The 21,610-nt window shown below is 35.5% G+C and overlaps 1 protein-coding gene across 7 annotated transcripts in view; it reads right to left on the bottom strand.

Moving 5' to 3' along the window:
- SYNE1 (spectrin repeat containing nuclear envelope protein 1) overlaps nucleotides 1-21,610 on the bottom strand; it is a 292,109-nt gene that overhangs the window by 199,506 nt on the left and 70,993 nt on the right. For all 7 annotated transcript variants that reach the window (XM_087969930.1, XM_087969959.1, XM_087969939.1 and 4 more), the window contains exons 15-29: nucleotides 18,384-18,480; nucleotides 16,128-16,330; nucleotides 14,329-14,493; nucleotides 13,900-14,052; nucleotides 13,193-13,336; nucleotides 12,014-12,187; nucleotides 11,269-11,427; nucleotides 9,708-9,872; nucleotides 7,795-7,929; nucleotides 6,867-7,025; nucleotides 5,591-5,799; nucleotides 5,102-5,210; nucleotides 3,184-3,348; nucleotides 1,892-2,059; nucleotides 90-266 (exon numbers count right to left, since the gene is read on the bottom strand). In XM_087969930.1, coding sequence (XP_087826056.1) covers nucleotides 90-266; nucleotides 1,892-2,059; nucleotides 3,184-3,348; nucleotides 5,102-5,210; nucleotides 5,591-5,799; nucleotides 6,867-7,025; nucleotides 7,795-7,929; nucleotides 9,708-9,872; nucleotides 11,269-11,427; nucleotides 12,014-12,187; nucleotides 13,193-13,336; nucleotides 13,900-14,052; nucleotides 14,329-14,493; nucleotides 16,128-16,330; nucleotides 18,384-18,480 — 2,382 coding nt within the window. The remainder of the gene's footprint in view (nucleotides 1-89; nucleotides 267-1,891; nucleotides 2,060-3,183; nucleotides 3,349-5,101; nucleotides 5,211-5,590; nucleotides 5,800-6,866; nucleotides 7,026-7,794; nucleotides 7,930-9,707; nucleotides 9,873-11,268; nucleotides 11,428-12,013; nucleotides 12,188-13,192; nucleotides 13,337-13,899; nucleotides 14,053-14,328; nucleotides 14,494-16,127; nucleotides 16,331-18,383; nucleotides 18,481-21,610) is intronic.

Raw genomic sequence — 21,610 nt, 5'->3', positions numbered from 1 at the left:
TGCCAGAAAACAGCTCATGCTAAATATAAAGCAATTAAGTAAAGTGACATTTCTTTATTTCTCTACAGAGTTATAGGAAGAATATGTACCTGCAATTGATCTCCACGTTGTTCCATAGATTGTTGCATGCTTTCTAATGTACTCTCCAACTTCCATAAATCTTCTTGCACAGCAGGAGATAGACCACCTTCAATTTGTAACTCTTTACTGTGGACAATCTGTTGTTGTACATCTTGCCTTTTTGCATGAAGCCTCTTTGACTTTTGCTAAAAGCAAATATTTAAAAAGTATTGTAGTCAATACAGATAGATTGTATTAATGCAGAAATAACTGTACTTACTGTAAGCATATACAAAGGTGTTTTAGGGAACAAGCATTAAACAGTCTCTGCTCATTTATTAAAACACCAGAAAGGTCTAGTATTCATCTAGAATTTTCAAAAATCTTCAGAATTACACATCTAGAACATAGAATAGTAAAATGCTCCGTTAAAAAAAAAGATCCATTTTTGACATCTGAAAGTAATTTCCATGGGGGAATACAAAAGCAAATCTTTTTTCTTAGGGTTTAACGTGTAATAAGGCTTACTTCTGTGAAGTTGTCATATCTGCAAGTAAAACATCCAGCAGCCTCTTGTCAGATGACCATGTCCCTTCCTTGTAAGTTGAGGCCTGGGAGATATTATTTTAGGTATCTATTTAGTAAAATCATTTGGATTTTACAGAGATGGATTCCATCCAGCCAGATTCTACCAAAATGTCTGGAATGTAATTTTCTCTAGTTATCTAGGAAGAGTTTCAACAAGTTGATCTTGAGGAATTGGGCATGATTCTTGGTTCCTGCTCTTGTTTTCCTTCCTCAAGGCCAGTCTAGCTGCTGTTGCCATAGAAATGTCAGGGAAAATCTTGGTGAGAAAATACTTTCAAGCAAGCTAATGCCACTGTATTATATTAAGCTTGGTTTGAGAAATAGGTTACCACACCATATGTAGTTTGCCAAGATGATGGCAGTTCCTAGTTTTCCTTGTATAAATTGTGAAAAGGCCCTTAGAAGTGCCATTTCTTATTAGAAGAAGAATGACAAGGATAGAGTGGGAAGAGAAAAGGAACAACTAAAGGCATTTTGGCAAAGTACACTTCAAAAAGGTTTATACTTTCCTCTTTTAAAATAAATATTAAACGCTCACCTCCAACATCTTATTACATAAAATTATAATATCCCCTCTTTCCAATTCTACCTGTGTGAAAGGGGTTAATAACTATTATCTACAGTTCAGATATTAGTGCATTATTTGCAGCAACAATAATATATAAGGATTTGTTGGATATTCAGTGAAAGCTGATGTGTAAGCAGGGGTGGGATTCTACTAGTTCGCACCTATTCGCTAGAACCAGTTGTTAAGATTCTAAGCAGTTCGGAGAACTGGTTGTTAAAAGAAATTACTGGCCTAATCCTGTAAGGAAGGCAGGAAGGAAACATTCTGGTGTTGCTTACAGAAACTGCCTCTCCATTAACCCTTATTACATTCTTGGCAGGACTAGACTTCCTGTATCAGGAACATCTCTGGAGTTTTTTTCCCCTCCTTTGCTTGTACTTTGCTTGTGTGGAGTGACCATTCAAAGTTACAATGGCATTGAAAAAAGTGATTTATGACCATTTTTCACACTTAGAACTGTTGCAGCATCCCCACAGTCATGAGAGGCCAGGTGAGGAGATGCGTGCCTCGATGTGAGTGATATTGAGTTGGCCACACCCAGCCAAGAACATGACCACTAAGCCATGTCCATCCAGTCACATGAACACCAAGCCATGCTCGCCACCTAAGCCACGCCCACAGAACCGGTTATTAAAAAATTTGAATTTACACACCCCTGTGTGTAAGTGATTGTACCTGATGGTAGAGAAAGATTTGCTGGGCCTGTAACAAGTTATCAACATTTAAGATTTTCTCAACTTCTGTCTGAGCTTCTTTTGAGTTTGTGATCAGTTCTTCTAATGTGCCTTTCACTTCTTCGGTGTATTGAACACAATCTCCAACTGCACCCAATGTCTTCTCAATCTGTATTCAGAAACAATATTAAAACTCTAAAATACTCAGTGCAAAATAAGTAGGTTTTATGATTTAAACAGTTCAAAATGCAATACAATTATATAATCAACCAATTCATTTTGTGTACTCTATATTATTTTCCAATTATCTGACAGTAATTAAAAAAAACCTCTTACTATAATCTATAAATAGATTTCTCCTGTTCCACTGAATTCTATTATTATTTTGTGAATTTACTTTGTGCTACCTGACCTACTTTCTAAGTTAGTTTGGAAATTTTTACAACTGTAGAATTGGCCATAATAATTGCCAAACTTTTTTTCTCCTACTCTATGTGCCAATCCATTTTTCTCCTACTCTCTCAATACCGTACTCATTTTCTTAAAATAAATGTTTTTGTGCTCAAAATAACACTTACCACTCAGCAAACAGCAAACACCAGCAGAACTTTTCAGAAATACAAAACTTTTTAGAAAAAAATCTCTCAAAGCAAATATGAATAATTCAAACTGATATATTGTCAATACCACAAGTGAATAGAGGGTGGAGAAAGAGGATCAGAAGGAAGGAAAATTGCTAAAGGGAAGATTAATATGAATGCTGGAGTTTTTTCTCCATTGTACACACAACTGTGTTTGTTTTTTTGCATACAGCATATTATATGTACTTCAGCACAAAAACTTCTATGATTATGTGCTTGCATCACACTTTATATTACAGTAAAGGATCCCTCCAAAACTTTCATACACAAACTGTATAATTTGAGTAGAAAATACAATTAAGAAAACATACACAATATATGCATTTAAGAAACAGGAAATGTGGCTACAATGTGTTTAGCACATGTATATATAATGTTAAAATACAATTTCAAATGACGCATGGAAATCCAAGGAACTACTTTCATTTATCATTAGAGATACAATTACTGGTACATACATAACACTACAATAATTCTGTTATTTTTTTCTTAATAGTATTTAGATGCACTAGGTATTTGAAAAACACTGGTTATTGTTGATTATAACAACATTCAGATGGCTAAAATAACACAGAATCCTACTGATTTTTTTATAACTGAACACATAATAGAAAATAGGACAGCTTCTGAAGTGAATATAATTATAATATACCTCTGTCAACAAGGCTAAAATTTTCTTAAAGTCACTAGCAAGCACGGAAAGTTCATCCCCTTGTTTTTTTACTTCATTCTCAGAAGAAACTTCAGATAAGGCAACAAGCCTAGATTTCAACCAGATGATAATTTCTCCCTTTTTGCAGGCATCTTGCCTAATTTCCTGAAACAGAATCAATATAAAAATTAGATGCACCAAACAAGCATTATTAGAATAGAAGTCTAATGTAAATCAGGGGAACTGGATCTACATTAGTTTGCATAGATAAGTCAACTAAGGCTGTATCAGGACATAAGCTTCTATCAAACAATGTATAAAACAAGTCAATAGATTGAAAAAACCAGTTATGATACTAGATTAATAGGATGAACGAGAGGTATGTACATGTGGATAGTCACAAGCCAATATGCTCAAGCATAAAAATTGCTTAAGGATCCTTCTCTTATGCAAATCACATTGTGACTTCAATGATGAACTTATCAATCAGAAGAATAACACAACTCTCCATGATTATAGAAATGTAGCTTTTCTGCATAGAGAAATCCATGCAGGAAGTCTTTCTTGATTCAGATAGTAACTGGCTGGCTGTATGCTGATCCCACAGCTTGGACTAAAAAGAAAAGGCTGCTTCTCCACTGCACACATAGTGAGCTCTGTCCTTGTATGTAAGGTGAAGTATCTTTTATATCAGTCTTTAGAAATTTGAAGATCGATCAATATATGCCTGCTTTTTCAATTTTAAAAAAATGCTTGAAAAAAATGATATATTTTGTAATTTCCCCCATATTTTTTTCTTTTGTGTATAACTTTTCCTTGCATACATTTTTCAACAATAGAATACAATATATATAACTTGCATGCAATCAGTGGAATGACTTGCCTTCAGAAGTTGTGGGTGCTCCATCACTGGAGGTTTTAAGAAGAGATTGGACAAGCATTTGTCTGAAATGGTATAAGGCCGGGGTACAAACTCAAGGCCCGTGGATGAGATCCAGCTTGTGGGTTGTTTAGATGTGGCCTGCAGGGCTGGCCTGGAAATAGTGAAGGACCAGCCCGCAGTGCTTCTGCTAGTGAAAATGTGCCCTCCCAAGCTCTGTTTTTGCTGGCAGAAGGTTGCAGGAGGCCGTACCAGCCAAAAACTGGGCCTGGGAGCCCGTTTTCGCTGGCAGAGCGCTTGGGCCACCACAGGCACACCCAACACGAGTGACGTTATGCTGGCCACACCCACCCTGGCCACATCCATCCCATCCCATCCCCCAAGGTCAAACACAGCCCTGATGCAGCCCTCAATGAAATCGAGTTTGATACCACTGGTATAAGGTACCCTGCTTGAGGAGGTGATTGGACTAGAAGATCTCCTCAGTTCCTTCTAACTCTTGTTATTTTCTTATTCTGTTTTTCATGTGTTTGTGCATGTGAGAGAGACTATAAATACAACAAGTGTATGTGTATGTAGCATCCCAAAATGTCACTTCTTTTTTGTGAAATGCTATTAATTCAGAAACTATTACTACTAGTGCTGCAGGGTAAGACTGGGGTCTATTTTGGTAGATTGTGCCAATATATTTTTGTGGTATATGAAACATGTATGTACTTTTAATTCTAATAACATTTATTTGTACAATCATGTCTTGAAATAACCAGTGGGTTTTCAAAAGCTTCTGAATTATATTGTACACATTTCTTTCTAAACAGTAGAATTTCTAGTCAATCACTTGATTTTATTTATCCTAGAAATTCCAGTTCCTTTTACATTTCACTATTTCTATACATTATTTACTTTGTTGTAAATTATTTGGCCTAGTTTTAAAATGCCAAAAGCAGAAAGGTCAGCTTGCATTATCAATTTCATCCACTTCAAATCAATATGTTAGTATTAGAAGAACATATCAATTTCAAATCATTTTAAATATACCTCTATTGATGTTTTAAAATGTTTGTATTTAGTTGTATCCGCTGAACCATTCTTTATTGTTTTAAGTTGTGTCTCCTTTGATGAAATCCAGCTTCGTAATTCAGAAAATCTGAAACATAGCCATAGAAGGATAAGCAAACAGAGGTGAACAATAGTGGGTGAATTAATGAAAAATATTTCAACGGAACTCAAGAAGTTAGCATCTGAAGTTTCTGCATAGCAAAGGATTTTAATCAGTTTGGGAGGAATGTTGTTTGTTCAAATGGCTGAAAATTTCAAGTGAGTAAATCATAGCAGTTTTCTAAACCATACTAATCTAGATCCTATACTTCTTATATGTATTGCTCTTTGATGTTCTATTCATACAATTTAAAACATTAAGTGCTTCTGACAAGCATTATAGTATTTACAACATTAAAGGACATTTGTAGTTCTAAATCTGTACTTTGCATCAATGCCTTCAATATAGGTGTTCATACAGTTGTTTACCTGTTCTTGTATTCTTGCCATTTATCTGGTTGATCAATAAGTTTCATGTAGGTCTTGGCAACTTGAGCTTTAAGTTCACTGAGATCTTTTTGGCCACTTTCAGAGGTCATTTTAACTGGATCCCATTCTGGTAGTTTCAAGCACAATTCTTTAATCAGTTGCTGTCGTTTCTCACATAGTTGTAAAGGTCCTTTATCACCAAAAAACATCTGATGGCATAAAAGAACACTTGTTCACTCCATTGCTATGCAAATGAACAAACAATCTAATTTCTACCCGGTATTCAAAAACTAAATACATTCACCATTTTTTAAAAAAATGTAAAAAAATTGTCAAAGATACTTCATCTCTGTAAAGAAAATGGCAGTGCTTCTTAATTTTTTGATTGTGGAAAAGAGTTTAAATTCCTTCAGTTTCAAGGTATCCAGAAGGCATTTTTTTTCAAGCATTATTGAGATTTTATATTTAGGATAATTTACACATCTGTTAAAAATATCTAATGAACTGTCTCAATAATAATTGTATTGATCTGGGAATTTCATGAGAGATTTTATACGTACAGTAGTACAATACAATGTGTATCTTCTAAGAAGTAAGCTCTTGAAATTGCAGCATTATTAAAAGTATATAAATCATCTTAATACTGAAAATGGTGCTTTCCATCACTCAACAATAATAAAGAAGAGCCATAGGAAAACAGATTTTGGAAAGATACATCAAGATATCTGATGTTCAGGCCAAGAAACCAGCAACATACTATGTCAATCATATTTTTAAAATAAATTTTGTTGTATGCATGCATAAAGATTCTTGAAATAATGATTAAGCTCAAAGAACTGTAAGCCACTCAGAGTCACTGGTTGAGATTGGTGGCTGTAGAAATTAAATGAATGAATAAATAAATAAATTGCAAATTTCATTGAATCAATCTCAATGAAACATGATATTTTAATTATTTTTTTTGTGAATCTAAGCTCTTGTTCCAAGTAAACATTACTCATAGAAGTTGCACTTATATGCTGAATAGTAATGTACATGAAATTCTAAGATCAATATGCAATAGATTAATCATTACCATAAAATGACAAATTTTATATTAAAAAAAACACTTGCTCATATATCACTTTTTATACTGGAATCATAAGCAGAAAAATTTGGAACAGGACAGCAATGTTTTCTTTCTAAAGATTCCTTTATTTTTAAGGAGTCAAGGCAGATAATAAAATAAAATAAAGAGAAAAATTCTATGGCTATTTAAGGAAAGGGGTAGAATTACCTTGTGCTCCTTAATTATTTTTTCACTGCTCTCCTTGGTCATGAGCTCATTCTGGCGAGTGAGTTCAGTGTGACATTCTTGCACTGTTGCTAGGAATTTGCTTTTTTCTACTTCTATTTTTAAGCGGAGTAAATGGTATGGAGCTTCTGACTGGAGATCCTGCACCATAATTAAAAGTGGGGAAAGAAGTTAATATAAAACAGTCAGTTCTCTTTTTAAGAAATTATTATAAAGATATACAACAAGCAAACCAACCAACACCAAACCAACCAGATCATTAGTTTCAGAGGCAGCAACTAAGATGCTTGAACTTGTTTTTCTGAACAATTTCAGGGGACTAACTTTCTTTGAAAATGCAATGCAATGTTACACCGTAAAAAAAGAACAGGAAAAAAAGTTGTTCACACATCACAAAATCACAGCAGAAACAAAAAGAAACAAAAAGTTTAAAACATGAAATAAAATAATTGTGTAACCTATCACATTATGATAAAAATACATTTTAAGAGAAGTGATTTTTTTTACCCTGGTATCTTTAATTAAGAAATCGGAGTTGAGTAAACTTGTGAAAGTACACAAGAATTTTTCATGTCACTTGGACAGGAATAACTGACAACAATTGCACAAGTGACTCTTCTTCTTTTGACAGAATGGACTTTGTGGCTGTGTACCTTAAACAAGGAGAACTAGTTTGATGTAGTGGGGTTAAGGAAACAAGCTAGAAACTGGGAAATTGAACATTTCCACCTTAAGTACAAAACCAGCTGGGTGATCTTGGGCCAGTCACTCGTTTCGAGCCCTACGAGGGCAAACTACTTCTGAAATCTTGCCATGAAAACTGCAGGAACTAGTCCAGGAGTCAACAGACCTGAGAGCCTACACACAGAGACAAAAACAACTTATAACTAAAGCTGGTTGGCAAACTCACCTTCCACTGCTTGTGCAACTTCCTCACAGCTTCCTGAAGGGTGTGTTGCTCTTGCTCAGGAAGGATGTCAGTAAGTTCATCACAAGCTTTCAGGAAAGCATTGAGCACCCTTTGGTCCAACTGACTGAAAAATTCCTGGTTTTGAAATGTATCACATGTTTAAATGTTAATATGGTTGCTAGGAGAAGCGGAAGATTAATTCCAAAATTTTGTACTATGTACCAACACAGGAAACTTAGATGGTTTGATTTGAGGTTAATTTTATGAAAGATAACTTGGATGCAATTTATACTTGTGCTATTTTGCCTTGAAAAGCATGGAGGTGGATGGGAACTGGCCACAAAAAGAATAGCAATAGACTTATTTGCTGCTTCACAGTGTTTTATTCTCTAAGTGGTTTTGCAGAGTCAGCATATTGCCCCCAACAATCTGGGTCCTCATTTTACTGACCTCAAAAGGATGGAAGCCTTGAGCCAGTCAGGATCAAATCCCTGGCAGTCAGCCGAATTAGCCTCCAATACTGCATTCTAACCACCGTGCCACTATGGCCCTATAGGGCTAGGCTCGGTTATAGGAATAGGGCTAGGCTAACCCTTTAATTTCCAAATGATCCCCCAACCCATAATAAGAAGCTGCAATTTGGATGTAGAGGTTTTTTTTTCTTATGCAGATTACAAAGGTTCAAGGCCTTCATCCTAGATCAAAGTAAAGAGCAAAGCAGAGGATTAATACTCCAAATCTTTGAACAGGGCTCTCCAACCTTGGCAATTTTAAGCCTGGAGGACTTCAGCTCCTAGAATTACATAAAATTATATATTGCAATGTCCTACCTGTCAATGAATAGTTCAGCTTCAACCATAAAAATACAAGAGCACACAATAGATACAAACTCAAGGTAAACTGCACCAAACTTGATTGCAGGAAATACAACTTCAGCAACAGAGTGGTCAATGTCTGGAATACTCTACCTGACTCTGTTGTTTCTTCCCCAAACCCCCAAAACTTTAACCTTAGACTGTCTACTATTGACCTCACCCCTTTCCTAAGAGGTCTGTAGGAGACGTGCATAAGCACACCAACGTGCCTACCGTCCCTGTCCTACTGTTTCTTTTTATTTTTTGTATGTGTATCCATTTCATGTATTCATAACTATGTTTATACTTATACCTATTATCTTATAATCGCTTGACAAAATAAATAAATAAAATAAAATAAAATCCTCAGCCAGCAAAGCTGGCTGGGGAATTAACTAAGCAGCCTCAGGCCCAATTAGCACTTGGATGGAAGAACATCAGAGAATATCAAGGCTTTCATCTAAACTGGGATTTTCAAAAGCACCCTACAAGGTAGCAATAAAAATAAGTTCTTAATTATTGTCAACAAAAATTACATGACTTTATCCATTTAATGGTCACAGGAATGATGAATGACTTGAGAGTATCTACCCTAATTCCAATCTACTGCATGTTCATAATTTACATTGTGAAGAAGTAAAATATTCAAGGACTCTCAAATTATACTCCTAAACATTATTTCAAAACTTAACTATATGTCAGCCTTCATAAACAGTCTAAATATATTCCTATGAAGCAAATACATTAAAGCTATACTTTTTTAAAAATTACCCTCTCAATAAACACGCTGTATAAACAAGTGCTGATTATTGGTATTTAAATCAAATAATTAAATTCAGTTAAATTAAATATGCATTAAAGCAAAAACAAACTACTTCTTGGTTTTGAGGGATATGCTTTTGATCTCCTATTTTAACCTATAGCCCTGGTATTTCCAAATAGTTTTCATCCTGCTGGCTTTTTGGCATTAACTATAGTTGGCTAGGTGCTACCTGTAATGATATTTTAATTAGCAATATGAAACCTAAACAGAAACATGCCTTATAAAGTTATATTTACCGTATGTTTCCGGAGAAGTTCTTCAGGATTGCCTTTTTCTTTTAGACAACATTGGGCAGTCTGGAGAACATTTTCCAACTCTGTTCTAGATTCTTCAAACTTCTTCATCAATCGACTATTTACCTCAACATTTTTCTTCCAATTACCGGTCTTCTGCACCATATCCTTCATAAATGAAAATAGGGGGGAAATCCTGCAATGCTAAAGGTTTTCTCTCATATCCCATTTTGTGCATTAACTAAAATTATAATTTACACTTGAGGAAAAATATTATGTTTCTTTATTTCTGATTTACCAAACTGAGGTTACATCCCTGTACCCTCAGTATTATGAGAAAGGGGAAATATCTTTCTGTTTTCCTTCAAGATTAAATACTATCTGAGGTCAACATTACAGTGCTGATTTTGCATGCAGTCTACAATCTCTTGGGAAAGGCTTCAAACTATACTCTAAAGGGCTTAAATATCTGGACTTTGAAAACAACAACCAAAAACTCTAGTTGCTATTTTTTGTGTTTTTCTGTAATATTTTGCCTCATGAGGAGTTCTTAGAAAAAGACTTCAAAAAACTCACATAACTCATCTTTTCCCTAAGATGAATACTGCCAAGTCCTTTTTATATTTTTAGGTGACATATATAAACAATCTCACTCCTCTGAAATTGAATCTATGTTAATGTGAATGTGACCTGAAAATAATTGTAGTTATATCATTTCAGCTTCTTAATCAGTGCACAAGCCAAGCTCATATAGGATTTTTTTATTTAGAATTACTAGCCATCATTACTAGATCATTAAATATTACTCACCTGCAAAATAAAGAGCAATAATTGTAGCCTCCATAGACTCTAGTTACACTCCTTTTAATTCACCTACTCACAGTAAATATTTAAGTGTAGCTTCAGCAGGACATGTGATGTTAAGACTGATAGATATTGTGTAAGATAAACAGAAAGGAAAAAATTCCTTTGTATGGGATCTGATGCTGAGATCAAACATAGATCACAGGGACCCTCAAAACATATTGGTGGTTCTAGAACAACTATCTGTCTTTGCTCTTAGAACCTATAGGCATTTCTCTTCTTCTGCAACTATCTCAGCAAGATCAATTTAACACTAAAAAAAACTGAGTAGGGAATATGCAAGAGAAAAAGACTTCAAAAACCTCACATAACTCATCTTTTCCCTAAGATGGCCACTTTCCTGCCAAGTTCTTGAAAGCCTCATTGACCCAGTATTTTAAGCACTGTAAGCAACCATGCGAGCTTTATCTTTATTTTAACTCCTTGTTTCACCCAAAACTGAATTTGTATTGGGTTTTTTAAAAAAGTTTGCAACGATCCCTGAATATACTTTGTGCCTTTAGCTCTGCAGATCATCTCTTTGGATTTGTTACTATTTGTATTATTCTTTCTACAATAACATTTATCAGAGGCTATTTTGAATTATTGTTTTTAGTTTAGTTACTTTATCTTAATATGCCTTAGTCAAATTGGCTTTTTTCCACAATTATTTTCATATTGTTAAAAATTTAGTGACATTCCTGAAATTGAAAAAGATTACCTGAAAAGCAGCCTGAATTTCTACCACTTTCTTCTGAAGTGCAGAAAAACTGAAGTGATTTAACACTTTACTTAAAGCCAGAATCTTTGTGATAATTTGACTATTTCTTTCAATTAATAACAAGGCTTTTTTGCAGTTTTCTTGATAAGCCACTAGATCCTTTAAAAAGATGAAAATATTAAAATAAGCATATTTTGGACAGTAAGATAAACAGAATTCACAACTTTGCAGTGTTTCTTTTATTCCTACTTTATTTTCTATAAAACAATACTTAATTTTTTCACCTGGTACAATAATGTTACACTATTGCAACTTAATTATTTAAAGGCTATAATTCATTACCCAGCTAACATTTATTGCTTTGAATGATTCTTGAGAATTAGTACTGAAACAAGATTAACTTGTGTTTCAGTTGCATATGTTGCCAAGCAGATATTTCAGATAGATAAAATTTCAGCCCACAATTGCTTACTGTCTTTGGAAGTTCTCCCATAATTTTTCCTAGCCTCCTGAATTGCCAGAATCCCTATTTATGGGAGCTTCTGCATGTTAGACATGGATGTATATGCTCCCCCCCTTTTCAACTTCCTGTTTAATACAGTCCAGTAAAACGGAACTATTTGACTTAGAAATCACTTAAAATTTTGTTTAAAGTTGAAAGTTATTCAAGAGATCAATTAGACATACTTTTTCTCCAAATAAATACTAAAACAAAACATATTTGGAGCATTAGCATGAGAAATACCTGATGTTGCTGTTTAAAAACATGAGCAGGCTGGGCTTCAGGATCCAATACAGAAATAATTTCATTGATCTTGTCAAGAGATTCATGAAAATGTGTAATTTGTTTTTCTAATTCTTCAAGATGAGGAAGTAATTCTTGTGAATCAAAGAGCATGACTGGGCAGGTCTCCTTAACCTAATACCAACAGAAATATTTTAAAAACCGTGGATGAAAATGAAACACAAATCTCTCACACACAAATATATAAAATGATCAGATACGATTGTGTACATTGGTATATATGTGTGTACCTGTCTTTCTATATACATATGTACATACTGTATCTATTTAATGAAAGCTAAATCTCTTCAAGTATTAACACAGTTACTTAATGTTATGTTGATTTTCAAATACAGGTAGTCCTCATTTAACAACCAAAATCAGGACCAGCCAATCAGTTGTTAAGTGAAGTGGTCTCTAAGTAAAACTTGCAACTATGCTTATGATCTTTTACTTCAGCTTTCCTTTGCTTTACAGACCTGTGCAAGTTGGAAATTCAAGGATTGGTCTTAAAGTTTCTTTTTCATCTCTGTCATCACTGAAATGATTGCTAAATGAGACAGTAACTAGACGAGGACTACCTGCATAGCCAATATATCACTGGGTATATTTGCATAAATAGAATGTTTCTGATATCTAGTGGTGATCGTATGTAGCACCCCTAGTAAAATGAATATCTTCCTTCTTTGTAGTTCCCACAAATTTGCTTCTGTGGGGGGGACGTTTGGGTGAAGACTTCAGTGTATGTATCGAAAATATTTACACAATATGTTTTTTGTTCATTTCAAGGTTTGCAGCCTTCTTGTATATATATGATACACATTCCATTTCTTCTTTTTCTTATTCTTGTCATCTTTATTTTCTTTTGTTTTTCCAAAAATACCTGATACATTATGTATAATTGCAGTTCCTAAAGGGGTAGGTGGGTGGCATGGATAGATGGATAGAAGGAATAATGTCTTCCTTAAACTTATTTCATAGTTGGAACATATTGAAAGTCTCTGGGCTATCCCTAAAGGAATTGGGAAGGACAGAATAATTAAATACAGGGAAGAAACATAAATCAATTCCACCCTTATCTCTCTCATTAGCGGGAGGTAATTTAGAGTAATTTAAAAAAATTACTTGAATAGTAATTACCTTGCTGAGCTGTCCTTTGATTCTCTGCATTCTTGCAAGCATTTCATTGACTTCTTCTTGTGAAATTTCCTTGGTAACCACTTGTACTGTCCTTGTTATCATCTTGTACTGGGATTCCATAATGAGTGCTTTTTGTTTAATATCCTGTAATATTTTTGTTACAAATAATTATGTGTAAAAATACAAGGCTTTTAAGAAATGGAGCTTAATCTCCTATTAGTTGTAGGGAGAAGGCTGAGAATTAGCATCCTTTCCTTCAGTTGCATTAATTAGTGGCAACACATATTAAATGCAACATACCATAACTATTTAAGCAGCATACATATTAGGTTGGAAACTTTGAAGGTTTTTAATGCAATATTTTTGTGAAATTATTTTATTAGAACATTCATTAGAGATTCATTTCTATACTGCTAAAATATTTTTTTAAAAAAAACAATGTTGGAAACAATGTGTTGGAAGGTGATAACAATTCTATTTAAATAGTTCACACTGGAAATTTTTGTTTAACACTTAAGCACAGGGAGAGGCATATGGTTTACAAAAAACAAAGAATATTAAAGTCAAAGCAGGAAAGTGAAATAGCAGTTAAAAGAACTATGAGGATACCTCCCAGTATCCTTAAAAATGCTCTTACTCCAAAAAAGCAGAACAAGAATCTGCCACAGTGCTCCATAAAAATAATGCCCAGCTTCTAATTAACTTGCCTCCATTTCTTGGACAAATAACTTTACATTTAGAAAGGACACTTCTAAATGTGTTTGGATTTTCCTCTTTACGTCATCAATGAAAGCAGACAAGGCAGCTACTCCATCCAAATATTCCTTCTTTACTCTGTCTAATTCATCAGCCCGAGCATACTGTGAAAGTACAGAAAATGGATAAAACAATATAGAAGTAAGGAAGGGTCAGAACATTAACCACAGAAGGGACAAAAGTTTAAATTCCATTCAACATAATTCTTAAGTGGTTGGTTTGTTTGTTTTTTTAACAAAATGTGGGTTTTTCTTTTCACACAGAAAATAGAATGAGTGATGTACAAATCTTTATTCAAATTGAAAAACTAAATTACTTATTAACATAATGCTGTGCAACAGTGGTTTGTAACTATAGGAAGAAAGCCTTCAAAAACATACTTGTTTAACTTGCATAAATAATTCTCTCCATCGTCCATTTAGCAAGAGCAATTGTTGTTTTAAATCTCTGGAAACAGTCTCATCACAGGTTTCAATCAGAAAATTACCAGCATCATTCATTGCAGTATGTTGCTGAATCCATTGTGGTAAATGCCGGAAGAAATCCTAGGAAGAACATAGGTAATATTGCTGAAAAAAAGTTGTAAATCATGCTTATATGAATGTTTAATTCCCTCCCCCACCATTTCCACTTATTATAAGCATGCAATGATCACTTTATCCTTTACGCTAAATATTTTTCAGGAAATTAAACTACCTTTTCTGCTGTGGCCCCCATGCTATGGAATTTCCTCCCCACCAACATGAAATATAAATAAAATAAATAAGTCGCCTTCTCATTTGCATGGATACTCTCAGTTTACAGATGCTGGAAACAATATTAACTATTCTGCATTTCCTATTTATGTATACCAGCAGCTCCCCAACCTTTTGGGCACCAGGGACTGGTTCCGTGAAGAGAGGGTTTTTTTCTGTGGACCAGAGGAGGGTGTGGTTTTGTGTACTGCCTGCATCCTGTGGATGGGGCTTTCCTCGTTTGCATGGCCCAGTTTCTAGCATGCAAGGGATCAATGCCAGTCTATGGACCAAGAGTTGGGGACCCCTGATATAGACCTCAGCAATGCATATTGAGCAGGGGCTCTTGTCCTGAAAGACACATAAACGCTTCTTCTATTTAGAAGCAAATAGAAGTAGGTATTTGGAATATAACACAACAGGGTTGTTGTTTTTTTACCTAAGATGAGATTCCTGCCAATTTACTTTAAAGATCAAAGTAAGACCTTATAAAGTCTCGTCTGATGCTTCTAGCTAGCAAGGTCACTCACTGGTGAGAAATACTGAGAGCTGACATATAGCAATATGTAGAGGAGCACAAGTTGCATATATCTTCCCTAAATGCTTTGAACCTAAGATACTTTAACAACTGTATCTCCTATATTAAAAAAGTGCTAAAAATGTATGATATTATCAAGTGGGTTTGCTTCATTTTATACTACTAACTAGGCATGAAGACAGGTTTTTTTTTTTCCCAATCTGTTTTTTAGCTTCTGGGCTAAAGGCTGAGACTTGGAGAAAAAGAAAGTAATGGTTTGGTGTGGGCCCATTTAGCCAATTATTCTGGCTAGTGGGGTCCAGCGAAGGGCCTTCTCTGCCATTGAACATGCTCCCTGGAACATCTTGCTTCTGAATATGAGGTTGATCCCAACATTTCATAATGACCTACAGGATTGGCTCTGCAGGTTAGCTTGGGGCCCCAATGGGGGAGCATCATAGTGGAAGTGGTTGGTTAACAACAGATCTCACCTGCTCCCCACTCTGACCCCACTCTCCCCATCTGTAATTGGATTATGTTTGTCGTGGTATATTGCACTACTATAGGCTAACTCACTACTTACTCCAGGAGTTTGATCCTGACCAGCTGAAGGTTGACTCATCTTTCCATTCTTCCGAGATCAGTAAAATGAGGACTCAGATAGTTAGGCAATATACTGTGTGTATGTGTCTCTGAGTGTGTTTCTTTTATGACTGTAAGCCACCCAGAATTACCCTGAGGTGAGACGGGCAGCCAATACATTTTATAAACAAATAAATAAATTAATGGTAGTCATATTTCAGAAGTAGAGGCTTACTGGATCAAGTTGAGACAGTTACTGCCTCTCAGTTCAACCTGTTGCCACAGTTCTTGGATATATATCGAACAAATACATGGTAAAGTACTTAAGGCAACAAATGTTTCTTACCTTTTTAGCATGTTCAGGCTGATTCAACATTTTTTCAGCATCTTCCAGCCAGGCCTGCAAAATGGTGACTGTATTGCTATACCGATCCCAGTTAGAAATGACTTCTTCTAACATACTCCGAACACTTCTCACTTCAACTGACAAGTGCCTCCACTGTGTTGTTGTATCATTCATGAACTTTGTTATGTTCTCTATTTCTTCCGCTGAAATATAGCATTGAGGCTTTAACATATATCTTGCATCAAATGAAAAATCCCAATATAAAATAACATTAAGAACAAACAAGCTCTAATCATAATACAATCTTAATACAAATAATGAGTACAAGTACAGTTTCATGTATGTTATTTTAGTGATTCTTTTACTTAAGTCATGCAACATTGACATTATCCCTAACCATACAACAATTATGAGAGTACAGTGAAGGTAAATACAGTAGTAGTAGCTTACTTATTGCTGATAAATGTACCATCTCTACTATTAAATGTAATCTTAAGATGAAGAAACAAAAGTATGTGTTTAGTTGCATTACACATACACACACACACACACCAGAATTCTCCAAAGTGATCAGTATCGATTTCCAAGGGTCAATGGGATTATCCAAAGGGTTGATGTTACTATTAGCAACATTTATTCATTTTCATATAATCAGCACTTGGGGATTGATCAACAATCTAAAACTTCATGAAGGGGTAAATGAGCTGAAGAATTTGGAGACCCTTAACATACATGCATAGACATTTAAGCATAGCAGCACCTTACTGCAGATCTGTGCAATATTGGGGAAACAAAGTCCACAGTGATTAAACATTCTTCCTAGATCCGTGATGGCAAACCTATGCCATGCGTGCCAAAGGTGGCACACAGAGCCCTCTCTGTGGGCACATGTGCTATTGCCAGCTAATCTTCTCATTTCCGGCACGTGCATGCGCACCAGCCAGCTGGTCTTCATACATGCCAGAGTGCCGTAAACCTGAAGACCAGCTGGCCAGTGCATGCATGCAATCTGGCCAGCTGGTCTTTGGGTTTCTGGTGCTCCGTCACACGCGAAGACCAGCTGGCCAGCATGCAATTGAAGACCAGCTGGCCGGCACATGCATGCACAATGGCCAGCTGCTCTTTGGGTTTCTGGTGCTCCGGTGTGAGCATGCACGTATGTTTCAGTTTGGGCACTTGGTGCCGAAAAGGCTTGCCAGCACTGTCCTAGATTATAAGGGGCATTAGTACTTAAGTACACTGTGCATTGTATTGGAAAGCTCTGAAGGGCTCTGCTGAGACATCAAAGGGCCACTTTGCAAAGTGAATTGCCATAGAAAAAGTTCCAGGAGCTAAAACATCTCAGACAGAAATGTTTTCTCTGGTTGCCTTCACAAACCATTTGTTTCACTGGTGGCCCAAATGGAAGAGTTATCCGTGCATGGGTACATCTGCAGAGATAACTGGGGTAGTGATCAAAGCAGCTGTGATGAGCCTTCAGGGACACACACTGCTTTAACATGTCATTAAGTAAAGCCAATCCATTTTGTAAAGAAAACCTCTTATATAAATAGGCTGAAAAACATCTTCTATCCCAGGGCAGTAGCTCTTTTGAATTCTGCTGTATAGTGCAGTGTTGGTGTGGTGTCGGGGGTTTCCGGTTCAATGTGTGAAAGGTGAAGGATGTGTGTTTGTGTTTATTTTCATGGTCATGGTCATGATGTGCACTGAAGATTTCGTTGTACGAGGTGCAATGACAATAAAGTGAACTAAACTAAACTAAATATGCTTTGACAATCTCTAGTGTTCTTTCCCAGCCTGAAGGAGAGCATTTGTGGCCAAAATGATTTGACTCATTGCAGAGATGGGATGAAGAGCATGGCCTTCATCACCCTAAAAAGATGGTTGCAGTTGATTAAATAAGAAGATGGGAAACAGAATAAACAAACTGTCAAAGTTGAAATTGGATTAATATTGAAATCAATGTTGACACATATCATAAAAAGCTACATGAAATCTAAATATTTTTTACATAATTGGTGCATTCGGATATGTCTCCTAGCATGGTTATAAATTTCACATCCATAAAAAAGAATGTTAGAAAAATGTTTACCACGTTAGGAAAGGATCATTGCTCTGAAATACCTTCATGTGGTTATTCATGTCATCTGCTCTCATACACATGGCTTCTAATTTTGTCATTTTCCAAATTGCTTAGCAACAGCTCTACTTGATCTAACAATAAGAATAATGCTGAACAAATAGACTTCTACTTACGTGAGCCATTAGCATTGGCATACATCTCAGCTGCTTTTTTCAAGATCTGGTATGTAATTTCATACTGCTCAAAAAATTTGTTGTTTTCTATAACAGTCTGAAAAAGGAGAAGAAAAATAAAATCTCCAATAAGATAAGAAAATAGCCTTTAAAAAGTTTACTATACCTATTAAGCTTTTCTTACAGGTTCATCTTCCATGTGCAAAAATGCCCCTCATATTAACCTCATTGTCACCATGTCCAAATTAATTATTAAAAAAATAACTAAGGATAATGTGGAATTATAGTACAGCAAATTAATCTATGAAATCCAGTTTGGGCTACTAATCAAGGCGTTGAACTGGGGGCATGGAGATCTGCTTTGAATAGAAAAGTGTACTTGACGCAAGTCATTTTCTCTTAGCCCTAGGAAGAAGCTGCCTAGAAAACTGCAGGGACTTGTTGATGTAGTCACCAAAAATAAAGACTGACTCAAAGACAAAATCCTCATCATCATAGGGAAGCTTAAAGAGAAGTAGACCACTGATCAATTTGGCTCATGAAGGTCAATGAAGATGTCAACAACCACCCAGGACTCTAGGCAGAGAAACCTAAAGAATGAACCTGAGATTTTCTACATGCAAATTATGCCTTCTATTACTAAACAAGTTTCTCATACACAATCTAATTATAATTCAGCAAAATGTATGTCTGATTGCTAGGCTCCCAGGTCTGCAAAATTAGAAGGGAGTAAACAGTAGCAGTTTCCTGAATCTCTTTGTTAACCTTAGTGGTCATCCAGATTTTTTCCCCAGACTGCTCTTTTAAACAGAGAGAAGAATATGCTTCCTTGTCCTGATGGGTTCATAGGCCTTACAAACAAGACATAAAAAAGTGTGACATTATTTTCAGATTGTCTGTGTTTTGAAAATGTAAATATCTTTCATAAAACATACAGGAGCTAATGCAGCAGTCATATGATCAATTGCACCTGAACCTGTAAGTTGGCCTTAACACTGTTTGATTGACTCGGGATACAAATGCTCACAGAAGAGAAATTAGCCAGACTGATACAGATACAAAATCCAAAATGTAGTTATGAAGCCAGAAAAACCAAAGAAAAGAAAAGAATATCCGGGAGTGGTAGAGGATGATGGTAACAAATCTACAAACCTACAAAAAGACCACTCACTTATTCTACTTCTATTGAACCAGTGCAATTAGTACATCCTTTCTCCATTGAGGAGCTGCATTTCATTCCAACAACCATTGGTTGTTAAGCAAAATGGTTGCTAAGTGAACATGCAACTGAGAGAGAAAGGGACAGAGAAAACAGATGCTATGTAGATCACTGGTTGCTGTGATCTTATACAGATAAATGACACATGGCTCCCTCCTACAGTTCCCTGTGTGAAAAAAAAAAAAAAAAAAAAAAAAAATCCCCCCCCCCCCCCAAAAAACCCCCCCCCAACACAACCAAAAAAACCAAAAATCACCCACCCCCAACCCCCCCAACTATAAACAACCCCACCCCCAATCCTCCTAAAACTAAAACCCAAAATCAACCAAAAAAAAAACCCCCACATTTTCCTTTCTCTTTAAATAAATTAAACAAAAAACCAAATCACTTTAAAAAAAAAAAAAAAAAAAAAAAAAAAAAAAATAAAACATAAAAATTACACCCCACACAACCCCCCCCCCCCCCCAAAACCCCAAAAATCACCCCCCCCTTCCACCCCCCCCACCACCTTTCAACACCCCTCCCCCTTCCCCCCACCCCCCCCTTTTTTTTTTTTTTTTTTTTTTTTCTTTTTTTCTTCAACCCCCCAATCCCACTTTCTTTTTTTCAAACCCAAAAACAAAATCAAAACCCCAACACACACCCCCCACACCCAACACTTGGTCCCTTACAGGGTGGAGAGATTGTTTAAACAAGCTATCTTTTCTTGAGTTGTTATTCTCTGCAGCACAGCACTTCCTTAAAAAGACCTAACCAAAAGTTCATAAACTCAGCTGTGTGACTTTAATTAGTGGATTAAAACCCGCCTGCCAGTTTCCACTGCAGCCTGAAGCTGACCAGATATTAATCAGTTTCGCACGAAACTTGTTATCAGGCAGGCAAAAATTGGTCTTAAATGCAGCATTGTTTAGAAAATGATTTTTTTAAAATCATGGTATCTTTGAATGGTTGCTAACTAAGTAGTTGCTAAATGGGAAGCAGTTGAGAAGATTCTTGTGCATAGGTTTTTACCAATAAATCAGTTAAATTGAACCTTCGTACCTCTCAGATAATATTACCAGCTCTTTTTCTTAAACCCTCATGCAAAAGCTAATCACAGCATATGACCATGCATCTTGTCCTTCTCTTTCCCAAAGTGTACATAGAGCTCCAAACTTTTCCCCTTCCCAGTAGCTCATTTAGTTGAGAAAGAAGGTTGTTAGCATGCAGTCTACTTTATGTAATACTTGGTTTGTACCTAAGACCACAAGAGGATGAGAGCTTTACTGAAGAAACAGGTTTCATACCTGTTTTGTGCACCATTAAATCATACTGACACAGATCAACATTGACACAGATATTTTAAATCAATCTGTAGTATTTATTTTTAAGATCTAAATCAGTTGCAACAATAAGAAAATAAAATTAATCTTTTCCTTTGCGTATACTTGGCAAAAAGTTCAAAGCAAGTTGAAGGCCGTAATACAACAATGCATACTTTGTGGCCAGAATAAGATTTATGGAATTCTTCAGCATTCATTTCTTTGAACAAACATGGTCCCATTGGTAACAGATTAACCTTATCTAATTTGGAAAAGTCTAGATATCAACATAAACTTTAGTAATCATAGATCATTAAATAATTTGTTATTATTCACCATGGTACTTCAGCTGTGTTACTTATGTCAGACAATTCTTGAAAAATATGCAATGGCTACAATTTTGCACTAAAATACCCCAAAATTAAAAGGCCAAAATATTAGTGAAAATATCTATTAGCAGTGAGAGAGCACCAAAGGAAACTTTAATTACTACTATGTGATTAATAGGAGAATGACAGAATAATATATGATTTTTTAAAGTTCCAACTAACGATTTTTTCAAACTGATTTAAAAAGGCCAAGTTGCAAATGTATGAGATCTCTAAAATACTAACCATGCAACTCTGAAAAGCAACCTTTCTCATTTCCCCATATGTATATGCATGAGAAGAATACTTTATATTCTGTTAAACATTTAGTTTTGCACC

The sequence above is a fragment of the Notechis scutatus genome, chromosome 1, assembly GCF_049901735.1.
Source record: "Notechis scutatus isolate UNSWTSFEM ecotype Mainland chromosome 1, rNotScu1.2, whole genome shotgun sequence".
NCBI classification, from domain to species: domain Eukaryota; kingdom Metazoa; phylum Chordata; class Lepidosauria; order Squamata; family Elapidae; genus Notechis; species Notechis scutatus.
The sequence above is the reverse complement of the archived record's forward strand: the minus strand, read 5'-3'. Positions and strand labels throughout refer to the sequence as shown.